Source organism: Manihot esculenta, chromosome 14 (genome assembly GCF_001659605.2).
Source record: "Manihot esculenta cultivar AM560-2 chromosome 14, M.esculenta_v8, whole genome shotgun sequence".
Lineage (NCBI taxonomy): Eukaryota > Viridiplantae > Streptophyta > Magnoliopsida > Malpighiales > Euphorbiaceae > Manihot > Manihot esculenta.
Genome location: NC_035174.2, coordinates 5,841,934 through 5,859,432, shown reverse-complemented (window position 1 = coordinate 5,859,432; position 17,499 = coordinate 5,841,934). Strand labels below are relative to the sequence as shown.

Here is a 17,499-nt window from a genome sequence, read left to right as displayed (position 1 = left end):
ATATTTTTTTTATTTTTTTATATTATATGTAATATTATTTTATTTTTTATATTAGGCAAATAAATTCATTTTGCATAATTTATTTATTTAATAAAATATGTATACAACAATATTCAAAACTCTTATTTATTGTTTTATATTTTATTTAAATTTTTAATTTTAATTTTTTTAAAATCAAAATCGAATCAACTGTATATAATTTAAATTTAATTAAAATTAAAATAGTAAAAAATAAAAATTGTTTTTGAATCATCTTGGACCAGTTTCGATTCGATCCGTAAATTGAATTTAACCACTCATTTCGAATCAAAACTGGCCTTGAAGAAATTTTATATCATAGACAATTCCAGAATCTATAAAAATTAAAACACAAAATAAATCCTAAAAAAAATATTAAGTAATTATATATTTTTATAATTATATTTATCTTAATTTGCTAATAAGTTATTATCATATGCAACATGCATACATGAAATCATCCAAATATTCATATAATTTTTGGCAAGGCTGCCTTTCCCCATATACGTGTATTCATTCCTACGCCCACCTTTTCTAGAAGCCAGAGGTAATATTCTAGTGTACTAAGAAATGCTTAAGAAAACGTGGAATTCTAGATGCTTTCTGTGAGGTCAGAATCAGGTTTGAATCATCCAATGCCGTAGCCCTCAAGTAAAACTGATGTACATCCATACAATATAAAGTAGACTTGGTAACTCATTCATTCATATCCATTTTCATGACAAGAAACTTAGTTTTGTCAAATTCCTTTGGCTTGTTATTTTAGAGCAGCTTTTTCTGTAATTTCATTTTAAAGAAATTGTTTCTGCATTCCATGCATTAATTAATTTTATTAGTAGTCATCACAAATGAACTTAAAAAGGAAGGGGCAAGCAAGATTATGACCTTGTCCAAGGTTTAACGCCTGCGGCAGCTTTTAATTATTGATCATATGTATCAGGGCTGTGCAAGTACTTCTCGTAAAGCCACCGGGAAATAATCAGAGGATTTCCATTGCTCTCCACTGGGAAGTTATTCCGACTTTTCTGCCAGTTATTTGTCAGCTTTATCCACTCTCTCCTCCATTCTTTTAACGGGAAACCATGCCCATTTTCCAAACTTGAGATTAAGTATTTGAAATATATAGCTGCTCGGGGGCCATAGTAATCTATTAGGAGACCACTCCAGTACTTGTTCCCTACAAGAAGAGGAATAAAAAGAATCACACCACATGCAATGTACTGAAATGGCTATGCAGATGGAGTGAAGAAAATGCGTGCAATACAGTGCCCAACTTTCTTATCAGTACAGTTAGAAATCAACAGGGTTTATGAATAAAATCGTTGGCCTTCTTACCATAGTCACGCAGAAGGCTTGCCTTGTCCTCTGTGTTGTCAAACCACATTGTTATTTGAGTTCTTGCATTCCATTCAAACTGCGTTTGAGAACAAATTAATTAGAAAACAAAACAAAAACGATTCTTGACTTAGGTTGCTCGTCAGCAAGGCTCCTCACTTGTCTTTCTTGTTCTTTGTCTTTGGCAAGTTGCTTTGCACTTTCTAACCAAGGTCCTAGAAGAAAACCCTTATGGCATGCTAAGAGCGTGTCCATGTCTTCAACAAGATTCAGAAACTTCTGGCTCAAGTTAGCAACTCCATTGACATCATTGGACTGATAGGATTCAATGATCTTCAAGAACAGCTCATTTGCATATTTTGCCAAAGCTTGTCTTGTCAGGTCAACCAAGTCATAGCTGAGGATAGGTACAAAAGTGAGTACAAGCAAAGGATGCACAAACATATCAAAAGAATGCTTATTCATGAACTATGCAAATTGCAAACACATATAGCAAGAGCTTTAAAGCCTAAAATATTAACCTGTAAGTGCTGCTTCCTGATAATTCCTCCCCACCTTTGATTAAAAATTCCAATGCACGTATAACTTCAGAAGTGGAATACCACAGGTGAGGATGATCATATGAATCAGAATTTTCTTTCAGGACTGCCCTTCTTGATACTGGTTTGCCATTGTGGTGATACTTCTTATGCGATGCTAAGATGAAGAAAGGATCAACATCAGGGAATGCTACAATTACATCCCTGTTTTTATCCTGGTCCCACATCATCAGAATCATATTAACTCAAGGTACATAACATTTTTCACAGTTAAATACAACTTCAGAAGTAGAGTGAATAGACATACAGTTTTAACTCACATCACAGCTGAACATGATATTGATGGAACTCAACATAACTTTATATAAATAATGCAAAGAATTGTTAAATAAAAAACTAATGTATAAATGTCCTAACGGAAACAAACAAGACAAGACAAGTCAAGTCAAGTCAAGGCACCTAAATGGACAAGAGTTTCAGCATTGGCTGTAGAGACAGTCAGATGTAAACAAGCCTTCCCTAACTTAGCAAAGAAGAGGCGTTTATGTGGTCTGAAGCTATGATCTCCCAAATCACAAAATGAATTTCCACAAAGAACAAATAAAAAGGCAACATCTGCATGATTTCCACAATAAGGCCAAAATTTGGGCACTTACATAGGCACCATCAGTGCAGTTGTAAACTGTATGATATAGTATATTCCAGGCATCCTGTACTAAAGGATCTGATCGACCATAACGCCTTGTTGAATATAGATCAATCCATGCCTAGGAGAAAAAAAGAAAGAGTTAGGTACAATTTCACTTCCCTAGCAACTGATCCATTATAACCTGCATTTCTGGAATGATAAAAAGAATAAGAGAAAAGAAGATAAAAACAATCCTAAAAGGCTGCAGTTTTCAGCAGGACTACATAATGATTATCGCACTGTTGACAGAGCATTAAAGAAGATATTCAGAAGGTGAATTGACATAATTTCATATTTTCATTTTCAATGAACTTAGAGATGCTAAAGAGGTCAATTAAATGAAGTTATACTGGACTAATTACTGAAATTAAGTATTACAATTCAAGTAATGGAATAGGTTGCAGTTCGCCAGTTACAGAATCAATCTGAATCAGCTGCTGGCCTGCTACATTATAGATTTTTACAATATTATGAAAGTACATTAAACCAGTAATTTAATTAATATACAGTATATCTACCCTATTAAAAAGTATACAGTACATCAATACAATGAAAAAGGTTTTTCATGTTACCCTTGTAAGGGAAAAATCAAGCAAGTTGTTTACGGTTAGAAAGAATGAAAAGCAGGAGGATTTGGTGGGTGTGGTTTCAGTAGATGGTTGCTGAGAAAAGGAAAAACAGTAAAATGATAAACAAAGTCAACAATTCATTGTGCTTAAAGATGAAAAATAGCCTGCAATGGCTGTTACAGCAAACAGTCATTTTGATAATCAACATTCAAATTCCAACAGGCGACCTTTAAAATCCTGGTTCTTGGTGATACATTCAGCAGTAGATAAACTGGTTATGGAAATTTTAGATAATAACAGGATCACATTGGCTGTAACTCAAACAAGTTGTCCCCTGTAACAAAACAAGGAATAATTGGACAATATTGTATGTCTTTTCTATTGAAGTAAGTGTGTTTATATACAAATTACAAGACCTTATTAAGACAACTCCTAAAAATTCTCTATCAATCAATTAGTATCAATTAGCCAATGATTATGTTCACACTCTAACACTCCCCTTCAACACTCTAACACTCCCCTTCAGGTTGGAATATAGATGTTTATCACGCCCAACTTGCTATAAAAATATTCTATTTGAGCTCCATTTAATACTTTAGAGAGTAGATCACCCAGTTATTTTCCTGTTTTCAAATAACTAGTGGAAATTAAATTTTCTTGAATTTTCTCACGGATGAAATGACAATCACCTTCAATATGTTTAGTCCGTTTGTAGTATACTGAGTTGGAAGCAATGTGAAAAGCAGCCTGATTATCACGCCAAAGTTTCGCAGGTGACAACATCCAAACCAACTTTTTTTGACAGATGATTTATCCATAGAATCTCACAAGTGGATTGAGGCATAGTCCTATATTTTGACTCGGCACTGGATCTGGATACCACATTTTACTTCTTACTCTTCTAAGACACTAGATTTCCTCCAATAAAAGCAACATCTAAATCAACTTTTTTCAGCAGGTGATTTATCCATAAAATCTCACAAGTGGATTAAGCCATAGCCCTTTATTCTGACTCGACACTGGATTTAGATAGCACATTTTGCTGCTTACTCTTCCAAGACACTAGATTTCCTCCAACAAATACACAATAGCCTGTAATCAACCTTCTATCACTTTTAGATCTCGCCTAATCAGCATCTGAAAACACTCAACTGCAGTATGCCCATAATCAGTATAGAGTATACCGAGTCCTAGGATCCCTTTTAGATAATATAGAATTTGTTTTAGAGCATTCCAATGTTTCACCGTAGGAACAGACATGAATTGGCTTACAACGCCTTAGTGCAAAAGCAATATCTGAACGAGTTATCGCCACGAGGTGGTTTAACTTTTCAAATAACCTCCTATATCTCTCTGGATCATCATAAGGGTCTTCATCATTCTTTGTGAGACATATATTAGAAATCATTAGTGTGCTACAAGATTTAGCTCCCAACTTCTCAATTTCCTCAAGTAAGTCAAGGATATACTTCCTTTGAGACAGAAAAATTTCCTTTTTACTCCTTAAGACTTCGACTCCCAAAAAATACTCAAGCTGACCCAAGTCTTTGGTATAAAAACCGGCATGCAAAAAGGATTTGAGAGAAGAGATCCATGCACTATCATTCCCTGTAATGACAATGTCATCAACATATACAATAAAGAGAATAATACCAGTATTTGAATTTCTATAAAAGATTGAGTGATCACACTTACTTTTTTCAACCCAAATTCTTAAACAACTTTACTAAACTTACCAAACCATGCACGAGGGCTCTGCTTCAAACTATACAAAGATTTCTCCAAGTGACATACTTTTCCATACTCCCCCTAAGAAACAAAGATTGCTCCATATACACCTCCTCTTAGAGGTCACCATGTAAAAAAACATTTTTGGTATCTAACTGGTGTAAAGGCCAACGCTGAGAAGCAGCTAGGGAGATAAACAAACGAACCGAGGTCATTTTGACCACAGGAGAAAAAGTGTCAGAATAGTCAACGCCATAGATTTGTGCGTAGCCTTTAGTGACAAGACGGGCCTTAAGTCTCGCTATGGAACCATCTGAATTGACTTTGATGGCAAACACCCATTTATAGCCCACAGCCTTCTTGCCAGAGGGTAAATCAACTAGTTTCCAATTATGATTTTCATCTAGAGTCTTGATCTCCTCAAATATTGCATCACGCCATCCAGAATGGGTCAGAGCCTCTTTAACTGTCTTAGGTAAAGAAATGAAATCTAGAGAGACAATTAAGGAGGCAAAAGAAAGAGACAAGTGATCATAAAAAAGAAAATCAGTAACAGAATAGGTAGACTTACACTGTCGTTTACCTTTACGAAGACTAATAGGGAGATTAAGGTCACTCGGCAGTGGATCCAATGACGAAGAATATTCTAGTGCAGGATATGTATCATTAGGTACTGGTTTTTGAGAGTAAACTTGAACAACAAACAGAATACTAGGAGGAATGTTACCATCAAATTGTGCAGTAGAAGGCACACTCGAAGAGTTCCCACCATCAGACATGATTGTATAGATGAGCCACTCATCGTGCTCCTCTTGACCAGTAGAGGTTTGTGTAATAGGATAAAAATGAATTTGCTTGGAAAATGCTACATCTGTTGAGACTAGATATTTATTAAGGTCTGGAGAGTAACACCGATACCCCCACGGAAAATTAGTTTATGTCACGGTTCTTGCCAATTTTGGGCATGCATGGTAACTATAGGAGAAGTAAATGGAGGAGGTAGTGCTCTTGATCTCACAACATATTATTTCTTGTTCTTTTATGTGAGATAAAACAAATAAAAACTCATAGAGCTCACACTCATTGGATCATAGTCTTAGTGAGTAAGAGAGAATCACTCTATAGAATTGCATTGCCTATGCGATGATGACAAGTGTACGTCCAAACTCGTGAGCCAACCATTGAAGAAGACGAGAACATCCCAAAAAAACACACTTCAAAGTTTTAAGATCAAGTTTAGTCACGTAAGGTCTGACATCCCGAACATAGCAAGTGCTACCGAACATATGTGGTTTCAGAGGAAATAATAGTTTCTTAGGAAAGAGGACATTATAAGGAGTATTACCATTGAATATTGTGGAAGGCATGCGGTTAATGAGGAAGTATGCAGTAGAGACAGCATCAGCTCGGAATTGTTTAGGAATTTGCATTTGAAACAACAGAGCTCGAGCAGTCTCAAGGAAATGTCGATTCTTCTTTTCAGCTACCCCATTTTGTGCAAGTGTATCAACATATGATGATTTGTGAAGAATACTGTTATAGGTTATAGGAAGTAAATATGTTAATATAGAAAGTAAATATTGATAGATGGATCAGTTGCTTAATCTTAGGATTGTATAATAATAGACTTGATTTTTCTTCCTGTTTAGATACCGTCTCTCATATATAAATAGGTCGTAATCTCTATTGTGAAATATGACAACAATTATTATCATTCTACAAATACCATGTTGAGTTATATAAGTCTAGAATAATTCTGACATTTATTCTTTAGCATTGTCGCTTCGCCAAAATTTGCACAGAAACTTTAAATTGAGTCTTGATTTCAGCACAAAAGACAGAGAAATGAGAAAACACTTCCGAGCGATACTTCATAAAATAAATTCAAGTCATTCTAGAGAAATCATCAAAATGACAAAATATCTGAATTCAGTTTTAGATCCAACCGAATATGGTCCCTAAACATCTGAATAAACTAATTCAAAAGAAGACTTGGCTCGTTTATTGACTCTGGGACTTAAAGAGCTTTAATGATATTTGGTGAAATGACATGACTCACACTTCGGTGAAGATACCTCATGAAATTGAGGATATAGCTTCTTTAAACTGATAAAGAAGGATGCCCAACCAACAATGTGCTTCGAACAGAGACATAACACTAGAGCAAGCAACAGACTGAGGCATCCATGCATTCGAAATGTAGAGACTCCAGAGACATGTCCTTTATTAATAATCTGCTTCATCACAAGATCCTAAATGAGACAATGATCAGGAAAAGAAAAGAGACAACAATTTAGGTCTTTGATAAGTTTACTCACAGAAATTAAATTAAAAATAAAATTAGGTAAATAGGGTAACAGGAGAAGGAGGTTTAACAATCCCAGACCCCTCAATATTATAGGTTGACCCATCAGCTATGGTAACAAGAAATGATGTTTTATGAGATCGAAAACTGGCGAAAATATGAGGATTACCTGTCATGTAATCTGTGACACCAAAACTAATTATCCATTCGTGTGAAGAGGAGATAAGACAAGTTTTACCTGACTCAGCAATAGTAGCTATAGGAGTGGACTTACTACTTGTATCCATGTTAAGATTCACAACAAGAAGAATACCACATAAAGGATCAAATGTTCAGACCCAAATAAGGCACAACACTTGCCTTCAAATAGGAACCAAAAAATACAAACCCAAACAATAGCAAGCACAATACCAAAAACAGAATAGAAAGGTATTGTACTACACGAAAGAAAGATCGTGTAATCAAAAAAGCTCGATGACAGAAAAGGTACCGGAGGATGGCCGGAAAAGTCAAGGCAATGCCGGAGATGAAACGGCAGGTCCAACGGACATCCCACGCGCCTCCACTCGCCGGCACGTGAAATATGCAGAAACAACAAACGGCGCATGAGACCCACTCACTTGCCAACCGGTCACTGGCTTTCGAGGATTGGCTGGAAATCCTCTTGCTTTTCTTCCTGGGATGGTGGTGAGACGAACTGGAAGAGGTGATTCAAACAAAATAGCCTCCTTCTCTAAGGAGACCTAGAAAAAATTTTTAGAACAAATCCGAAAAACTCAAAGCTAGAACAAGCCAAGAGGCTCTGATACCATGTAACAAAATAAGGAATAACTGGACAATATTGTGTGTCTTTTCTATTGAAATAAGTGTGTTTATATACAGATTATAAAACCTTGTTAAAGCAACTTCTAATAATCTTATATCAATCAATTAGTATCAATTAGTCTATAATTATGTTATCTCCTTTAATTATATACATATTATGTTCACACTCTAACATCTAAAAAAAAAAAGAAATGCTCAGAAAACTTATTTTCAGAAAGCATTTGTAAAATTCATGGTCCAAGTCTAAAAATTAAATCCTAAAGTGTATACTGAGAAAATAGCAAATGACAGTTTACAAACACATGGGATCAGATAATAACCTCCAAGTACTAAATAGAAAGATGCTTTCTCAATAAAGGCTTTCCTTTAGGTGCCTTAATTGCATTCATATAATGTAGATATAAATGAATAGTGGGCTCTAAGAAAAAGCATGACATTACCTTGACATCAACTTTTTTACGTTGAAATGCCATTTCAGACATGAGGTCATAGATAACAGGATTCTGTTCTATACCTTCCATTGACATTCCAACACCAACCTTCACAGAAGGAAACAAATGGAATAAGAAAAATAATCACATAAAATGTAAGATAATTAGTAATAAAGGCCAGTAGGAGTACTTTAACCGATTAATTATTTAATGGGAGGACGAGAGATTTTGATAGCACGAGTAAGCAGTCACAAACTTACACAGCAGGGTTATATAGCATGGAGAGGCCACAAAACCATCTCAAACTCACTTAGAACCTAATTGAATCAAGACAGATTAGTAATAAATTACCATTGTTGAGTTTTCACTTGCACGGGCTTCAACTGGCCCAGAAGCTATGGAGTCTAAAATTCCATACATCTCTATATTTCCTGCAAAGTTGTGTAGCATACACCTGTGGAGCAAACAACCAGCAAAGCCAAATAATAATAAATAAAGCAACTTCATTAGTTAGAATGACACATACATACAAACCTAGAAACACATATAGATGATGCAAGCAAAGCACATCAACCAACAATTGTGAATATCATGAGCTGCAGAAAACAAAAAAAGAAAGAAGAACAATAATCTACCAGATGTAAGGGACACCATAGAACTGCTCTGATGTAATCCATATAGGTTTCACTTCAGCAAATAGATCAAGGACCACCAGCCTCCCTAGAGGAACAGAATGTAACAGTGCCTGCAAAAGCCATCATTCACGTCAACCAACACCCAATCAATAACAGAAACCCGTTGTACCCCCCTGAATCTCAAGATAAAAATAGGAAATAATGTAAGTGAGAAACAATTTAGATTAAAAGAGAAAACAAAAAAGAGAATTATGGATAGGAAACAACACAAATTGGATGTGGGGAAAAACTACAAAAATTAAAGTGAAAAATTGTAATAGATTTATGGCAAGCCAGTGAACCACACATCTCCAAGAAATTGTCATATGATCATAGAGCTTCAAGAAATCCTTGTTCTAATTGCTAAATGGTTTAAAGAGCGCAACAATCATAAAATGGAAAAGAGAACTTCTCTTGAATGAGGTGAATTAACAGAGTAACAGGGAGCACTACCCTTGAGGCTCTTCAAGAGGCAACCCAGTGTAGCTAGTCAAGCATCATGATCTAAGTCACATTGTTATATTGCATATTCTACGTGATCAGCTTGCACTTGTTAGATAATATGTGAGAAAGAGAAACTATGATGCTCTCTCATTTAACACCTTTTCTTCCCTTTTGTGTTTCGTACTTTTCTGCCCCCCCCCCCCCTTTCAATATTTTTTCTATGGTTCATGTTATTGGAAATTAGAAAAATTAAAAAGGAAGCAAAAATTTGATGGGTTTTGTCCCATGTTAAAATTTCATGTTAACTGTCATGTCATCATTGAATTTACAGGGTGATTCAAAAATGAAGGAAAGAAGGATAAAATGGTTATGAGTTAAAGACATATGAATAAGACAGCACACCAGAACTGCAATATCATTAAATATACCTTCATTTGCAGAGGTCTCCAGAAAGGATCATATGAGAACAGCCAGCCCTGTAGGAAAAAGGTGAAAAATAGAATTCCAAAGCCAAATGAATTTCATATATATAGTTTTAACAACTTTAAAAGATGAACCGCATGATTGAATAGATAACGCATTATTCCTTCACCTGCATCAACCAGACTGCATCATTATCACCACTTTGCATTCCCTTAAAGACTGCTGCACCTAACGCAGATATGTAATCTGGGTCATCAACAGGTGGAGTATTCTCATCAAAAGTATCACTGAAAAGATTCAACAAATCATCAGACAGAAATCTTAAGAACAAAAACTGTATTTAAAAAACGAAACAAAACAAAGACAATAGTGATTAACTAATTCTTGCAAAAAAACTTATTAGTTTACAGGACATATAAGTTGTATATTGCAAAGCCATTGTAAGAGAGGAAAGGCAGATAATGTCATACCAATTGTATATGTGGCTTATCCTTCCATATTCTGACTCAAAAAGTAATTCCAATACAAAAACATCAGAACACTAGCAAATTTGTTCAGGATGGGGTAGTATATTTTTTAAACAAACATTGGGATCAAGATAAGCATACCTTTTATTTGCTGCTCAATGAATGCTCTTCCAATCTCAATGAACAATGGATCTGTTGCATCAAGAAGATAGGTGCAGCACCATCTAAGATCGCTCTTAACGGAAAACCTGAGGCAGGGTATAGAACATTATGTTTATGAAGTCTTGAGCATTCAGAAGTCCCACATCCCAAATGATCATGTCTTGGTATGCAATCCCTCTTGCCATTGCAGTTCAAATTCATGATTTGCTTTATATTTGCATACAAGATTGGATTCACTAGCTTTACATTCAAAATCAAAATTTAAGAGAATAAAATTATCAGTAATATTTGCAACACATACACGTGGATATTAATTAACATTTTTCAGAAAGAATGCAGTTATTGCATTTCATGACCATGAATAAGAAAATACAGTTAATATGTCAAATTAGGGGCAAGACAATATTTACCAATTTCCTAAGCGTGTTATCTTTGCTGATGGAAATATGTTTGCTAATGCTGCAGGAACATTTCCAGAGAAGGCTGGAAGTACTGAACAGCAGATTCACAAGCATTACAAGAATTATGTCAATAAAAGTTAAAAAGTAGAGCAAATATTCAGCAGATACATGAGATGTTTTTTCAGGTTGTCCCTCTTTTTTAATAGGAGCCTTCTTTTGAGTGGCAATAAGAAATCCATTTAAGCGCATAATTCTAGTAAAAAGACTAGGAAGGGAATTTTGAATAACTAGAAATAATTATCAATCCAACAAAAAATTACATCAAACAGCACAACCACAGAATAATGTGAAATTTAGCCAAAAAATGAAATTCCCAAGAGATTTCTACCTGGGTTCATTCCAAGTTCATACATTCTTGTGAGAATTTTCTTTTGCAGGATTAATTGTTGATCTAACCAGCTTTGTGGTAGTGGGCCTCCCCATCTGTATCATCAGAAGTTCAGAACAAACTTTTCAAGGTAAAAATATTTATTTTAGACATTATAATTAGAGGAATTCCCTTGAGAAAATTTTGGTTTGAATTGTTGCTCAAAGCACCATGAACGATCAGTCATATGATATTTGAGTAACCTAAGCTTAAGGAGCTTTAAAGAATAATATGCCAACATAAGTATCAAATTTCACAAACCTTTGGGCCGTATAACAGAAGTATCACTCTGCCGTTCCACAAAAGCTCTCAGTCCAAATAAGATTCTTCTGACAATAAAGAAAGCTTACCTGTGCAAATTTCCCATACGTGACCACGCGAGAAATGCAGGCCCTCCAAAGAAATCATCTAATTCCACCTTGCTTATGTTAAATTTCTGCTAAAGTAAATGGTAGATCACTAGAAGAACAAAATCAAAATGGTGCAAAACTATGACTTCTTAGTAGCTACCACAGCCAACTATAATGACATGATATGCTATCTTGAACTAATATACAAACAACAATATAGAAAAAGATAATTAATATATAGTACCTTAACATAAAAACACTTAGAGGATATAACTAATCAACAAAAAACTTTGCAACAACAATCTTCGCCAAATTATGCAACTTGCACTTATTTTAGTGCATATCAGAATCAGCAAGTAATGTACGCTGTTTTGACCATATAACTTGCTACATTTAGCAAGGGAAACATAAGAAGATAAAAGAAAAATAACCGAATTCATCTTATGAAGATAAAGACTCATCCATTGCTATTGTGATAAATTGCTATTATAGTTGCAGACAGATAAACCATGATAAATCAGCAATACGAAACTTATTATTAATTTTTCCCATAGACTAACAATATGCAAATATACTAAGTCCACACATTGTCTCCAAAAATCCAGTTAACACTTCAAATAATGCAACTGAACTGCCTCTGGATGACTAGATGATACTTCCACATTGTCATTTACGTAGGTCCTTGCTTTCTTATATCCTACAACTTCAGTGTGCTCAAGTTTGTAACGAAGTAAAGCCAATCAAATTAAAAGTTCATTATAACAGTGAAAGTTCAAATTTTTGGAGCTAAAACTGAAAAATATAGAGATCAACAGGAGGAAAGGGCACCTTGAAAACTTTTTGCCAAATAGCCTCTTGCCCCGTAAATGCTAATGGTAAATTGATACCATGGAGAGCCATCCAATCGATTTCCTTTTCCCATCTTTCCCAGTCCCACCATGCAAAAGTATCTTCCAAAAGCAAAACGTATATATGGATTAAATTTATTTAACATCTATCATCTATAAAGTCAAAAGTTCAAAGACGTAGGCACTGAATGTAAAACTGGTAATTCAATATTAAGTAGACTATAAAATAGCAATCTTTACTAAGGCAGCAACTTACAACTAGATGTAACAGCATTCTGGTAATAATTCCAAGGAATGGGTCTCTGAACCGAGATACCAGAAACTTGAACACGGGGAAGAAAGCCTAAGTCAGGTATTGAATTTAGTTGCGCACCACCAGTTTTTTCCCAAGATATATGTGAACCACACCAGTACTTCAAATACCAATGCAGACCAGCTAAGACTTCCACTCCAGTGACCCCAGAAATTCTAAATACCACCCAAAATAAAATCAGTCATATATTTCATGGGTAATTTATGGCCTTTCAAGGAATTCCATGCGCTTAATCATATATGGACTAGAAATTCCATCTATGTTCAATGCATAGAAAGCGGCCACCATTAACGCATTAGCACAGATTGAGAGAAGAAGAAGAATTCACATACATAATTTCTGGAGTTCCAGGTCTAGTATAAGAAGGATGATTTTTTATAATAAAGCAAGACTCCCCGCCACATTGCTCCTAAGAAAGCAAAATACACTTGGCGGTAAATTCAAACAATGCAAAAACTCAAACTTGATCAAAATTATGCATATATAGATTGACCAGTAGGAGTACCTTGGAGACAATTCGAAATTCAAATGCGGAAGAATGAGACGGGAGCAGCCTTCGAAGAACACCACGAGCTGCGGCTAGTTGGACTGAGGGAGGAGCTCTCTCGCGCTCCTGAATTCCCAGAAGGCGCGAAATGTAATCGACGCCGATCGTCGATGAGTGAACAGCTGAGAAAATAGAGAAGACGAGGAAAACGATAGAAATGGCGGGAAAGAGAGAACCCATGGAGAGCGATGAAGACGAAGTGAGAGAGAGTGAGAAACCCTAGAACAGTTGAAGAGAAGGAGATTGGTGAACTATGGAGGGTATTGATGAGGTAAGGACATTCCACTGATGAGAGCATGGGACAAAATTTCGATGGCCGGCGGGAGAGAGGGCTCTGCACACTAGTAGTAAAGAAAGAGGGAAAAATGGAAACAACGTTTTTTATTGAATTTTTTTTTTTTTTAAATAACGTTTTTTATTTTTTTATTTTTGGAATAACGTTTTTTATTGATTTGTTTCTTTAATTTGAAATTTGACGTCGACGTCGTTTTGTCTGTTGCGGTTGTTGGCAGTTGGCAATTGGTCCCGCGCTTTAATAGATGCTGGGCCGAGCCTGAGCTTTTGGGCTATGTTTTGAGATTTTGGGCTACATATAAAAATTGGAGCTTTTGGGCTATCATTCCCTATCTGTGTGTTTGGCCTGACTTTTTTTAAATAAATAAAAAAAAAAAAAAAACCCTGTTTCTAAAATTGGAGATATTTTTGAGAAACAGTGATTGAGATGATTCATGGGTTCACATGCATTAAAGAACATAACCCTTAATTTTGCAAAAGCCACATCTAGCTAGTCCTCTAGGGTTTTCAACATCATCCATAGAAGAGACAGAAGAGCGAAGACCACACCCACGTCAATAAAGCTTACAAATCCAACAGTCGTGTACGTAATAATAGGACAAGTAGACAAAAAATATATGTATAGGGTAGAGCAAGTTGAACCAGTGGCCTATATTGTAATGTAAGGAATAGACATGGCTACCTGTAAAATACATATCAAAAGAGAAAGATGAGCTAGATTTTGAATATCCCCACCACACTATATATAGCTAGCTTTGCTTTTATACATGTTGCTTTCATTCGAGTAGGTTTCTTTCTATTCCTTGTCTTGAGATTTGTTGGTCCCTTCGTCACCTTCAAAAGCTAATTAGTTCAAATCACTATAACAAGATAACAATGAGCTTAAATAAAATTTATATATCATGATCAATGATTATTACAATAATTGTATTATAAAATCAATTAAATAATAAAAAATAAATTATTTCTTTAGAAAATATTTATACCATTAATTGTTTGTGGGTCAAACATTAATTGTTTACTACCATTTGAGGCATGTCACCAATAAATCTAATAAAAGAAAATTTACCATAAAAAATATATATAGATGGAAATTGATTTGACAATCTCTTCTCCAGAAAGTAATATGGAAATTGATTTAAGCATAATGAGGGGAAAAAAATAAAAGTAAATTACTTTTGCATATTCTATAAAATAAGCAATCTTTTTACGTAAGCAGTATCAATTACCTGAAAGAAAACTGGGGCTGGATAAGGATAATAACCCTTGCTTTATGCCTACCTATTAGATACACCTTTTGCTAAAATCAGTTTTTGATGAAGATAAATTTACCTACCTGAGACCAACCATTTAGGTCAAAGGAAAAGTCACAGTCAGGCATCGAGAACATGAGACACTGTGGATACTATAAATCCAAGCAAAACTTCACTGTTGCTGGGTCCAAGGATTGCAATCAATGGTCCCACTTAGGTGCATTTGAGTGTTGTCATCTCAGGATCAGAGAAGCAGAAGGGTCAACAAAATAACCCAAAAGGGTTCAAGGCATTTAAGCCATTATCAAAATTAGGGAGACATAGGAAGTGTGAAGAGAAAAGGACCAGTTAGCAGTTGTATGAAACCAGACCTAAACCCACATGCTCAGATTCCAGCTACTGTATGGATCTGTGAACCTTCTCTCCTTTTAATTTCTCTCCATCTGGAGATTGGTGCCACGATTGAAACTTTGAAAAGGGTATCTGAATTTAGTGGTTGAGACCTTAATAGCAAGTTCATTAACCCTCATGCATGTCCAACCAGATGTCATCAATTTCTTTGTTCTGTTAATGGGACCAATGCGCAGGTTGCTGTTTAGACCAGTTGATTAATCAGTTCAAATCTTAAAAAGCTCGATAATCATGTCAAAACTAGAGTGTGACAGATGGATGGTGAGAATTATAGTGCAAGACATACTCATAGAGAAGCAGCATGGAATTGTCGTCCACTCCAAAAACAAGCTATGCACTTAGGAGTTTCATCAAACATCATCATCTTATCACACGAATTATGCAATTTTAATTTTATTTCATGGCCACCCATTACCTCCTGGCACCCATTACCATCCATAATATGATGACACATGTATACCTTGCCTTCTCATCCATGTCTGCTTTTGAGATTCAAGTTATCCTTTTTATTGGGGAATGATGATAAAAAGAGAGCATAAAACTAATTATTTAAATTTAAATGATATTAAAAGTAAATAACATACTAAATAGTTAAAAAATATAATTAATTGAAATTAACCAATTAAATTTTAAAAACTAACGATTTCATTCAAAAATTACAATATATCTAATAATTTAATTTACTTTATATTTTAGTATATTGCAATGCTAACTTAATAACTCAGTGTCTTTTAAATAAGGATTACAAACAAACTAATAAAATATTAATAATAGAAATGAAAAGATAATATTAGTACAGTAAACGTGATTTGACTCAGACAAGGAAATAGAATTTAAAAAATTTGAACAGAAAATAATTAACAAAGATTAAATTAGACTAACCTTAACTATGTGCTAATTTTAAATTAATCTTCAACACACTCTTAATTTAAAATTGTATATTTCCAGTTGATTTCTGAAATAGACATATTTGTTTTGAGAAAGTGATTTTGTGAGAATATCTGCCACTTGATCATTTATACTATAAGAATTCTTCTTAACTAAATTTCTTGACATACTGATGAAGTTGTAGTTACATATTTTTCTTCTTGAACTTTATAGATTTCAAACCATGAAACAGGAGTAAATGTATTATAATAATCCACACCTTATTGCAGTGAATAGCCTTTCACCACAAGTTGAGCTTTTTGTTTTTGAAAGTCACCTTTTGATTGAAACTTTATTCCAAAACCCATTTAACTCTAATAGATTTCTTATATTTAGAAAGATTCACAAATTTTAAAGTTTCATTCCTTTGAATTGTTGTATTTCATCTTTCATAGTATCACGCCACTCTTATTTCTTCGTTACTTCTTTAAAAGTTGTTGAATCAGTTACAAAAAATAATTGTAAAATCTCATAAATTTCAGCCAATGATCTGAATTTTCTCGAAGGAATTTCATTTTCAAATGAAGATGAATTTGTTGAAATTGGAGAAGTAGCTTATATACTAAAAAAGTAGATTGCTGTATTTGAACTGAAATTTTAATTTGTACATTGTCTATATTACTTTGTCACTAATAGAATTATACGGTTTATATACTTTAGATTTAATACAATAATTTAATATTTTTTAAATAAGTATTATAAATAAACTAATAAAATATTAATAACAGAAATGAGAAAATAATGTCATTACAGTAAACGTGATTTAACTCAATAACTTATAAGAAAATAAAATCTAAAATATATGAAAAAAACAATTAACAAAAATTAAATTAAATTAATATTAATTATGTGATAATTTTAAATCAACCTTCAACACTTTTATCTTATCCCTTGCTGTGCATAAAGCAAAGGAGTCTCCTTCAAATGAGTTGAACTCAAAAATATTTTTAACTCGATTTGCAAATAGATAAGAAGTGATAATGACCTTGTAAAAAAAAAGGAGCTTTTTAGATAATGAAGATCTATCTAAAACATGAAGTCGATGACTTATCCGGGAGAAAGCAAGATGGAAGCAACCATGTGGATGCTTGCGACAGTCCACGGAGGATTATTATAATGG

At 34.3% G+C, this 17,499-nt stretch overlaps 1 protein-coding gene across 1 annotated transcript; it reads right to left on the bottom strand.

The window, feature by feature from the left end:
• Positions 1-801: 801 nt before the first annotated feature.
• Positions 802-13,894, bottom strand: LOC110630861 (alpha-N-acetylglucosaminidase). The gene is made up of 19 exons (XM_021778486.2): positions 13,453-13,894; positions 13,280-13,356; positions 12,891-13,102; positions 12,615-12,736; positions 11,787-11,872; positions 11,398-11,492; positions 11,019-11,100; positions 10,588-10,694; positions 10,450-10,480; positions 10,149-10,266; positions 9,985-10,032; positions 9,074-9,183; positions 8,790-8,892; positions 8,448-8,546; positions 2,549-2,659; positions 1,875-2,107; positions 1,513-1,750; positions 1,354-1,432; positions 802-1,195 (listed from the first exon to the last, which is right to left on the bottom strand). Exons 1-19 carry the CDS (start codon positions 13,672-13,674, stop codon positions 939-941), a joined length of 2,430 nt encoding a protein of 809 aa, XP_021634178.1. The 5' UTR covers positions 13,675-13,894; the 3' UTR covers positions 802-938.
• Positions 13,895-17,499: the final 3,605 nt, after the last annotated feature.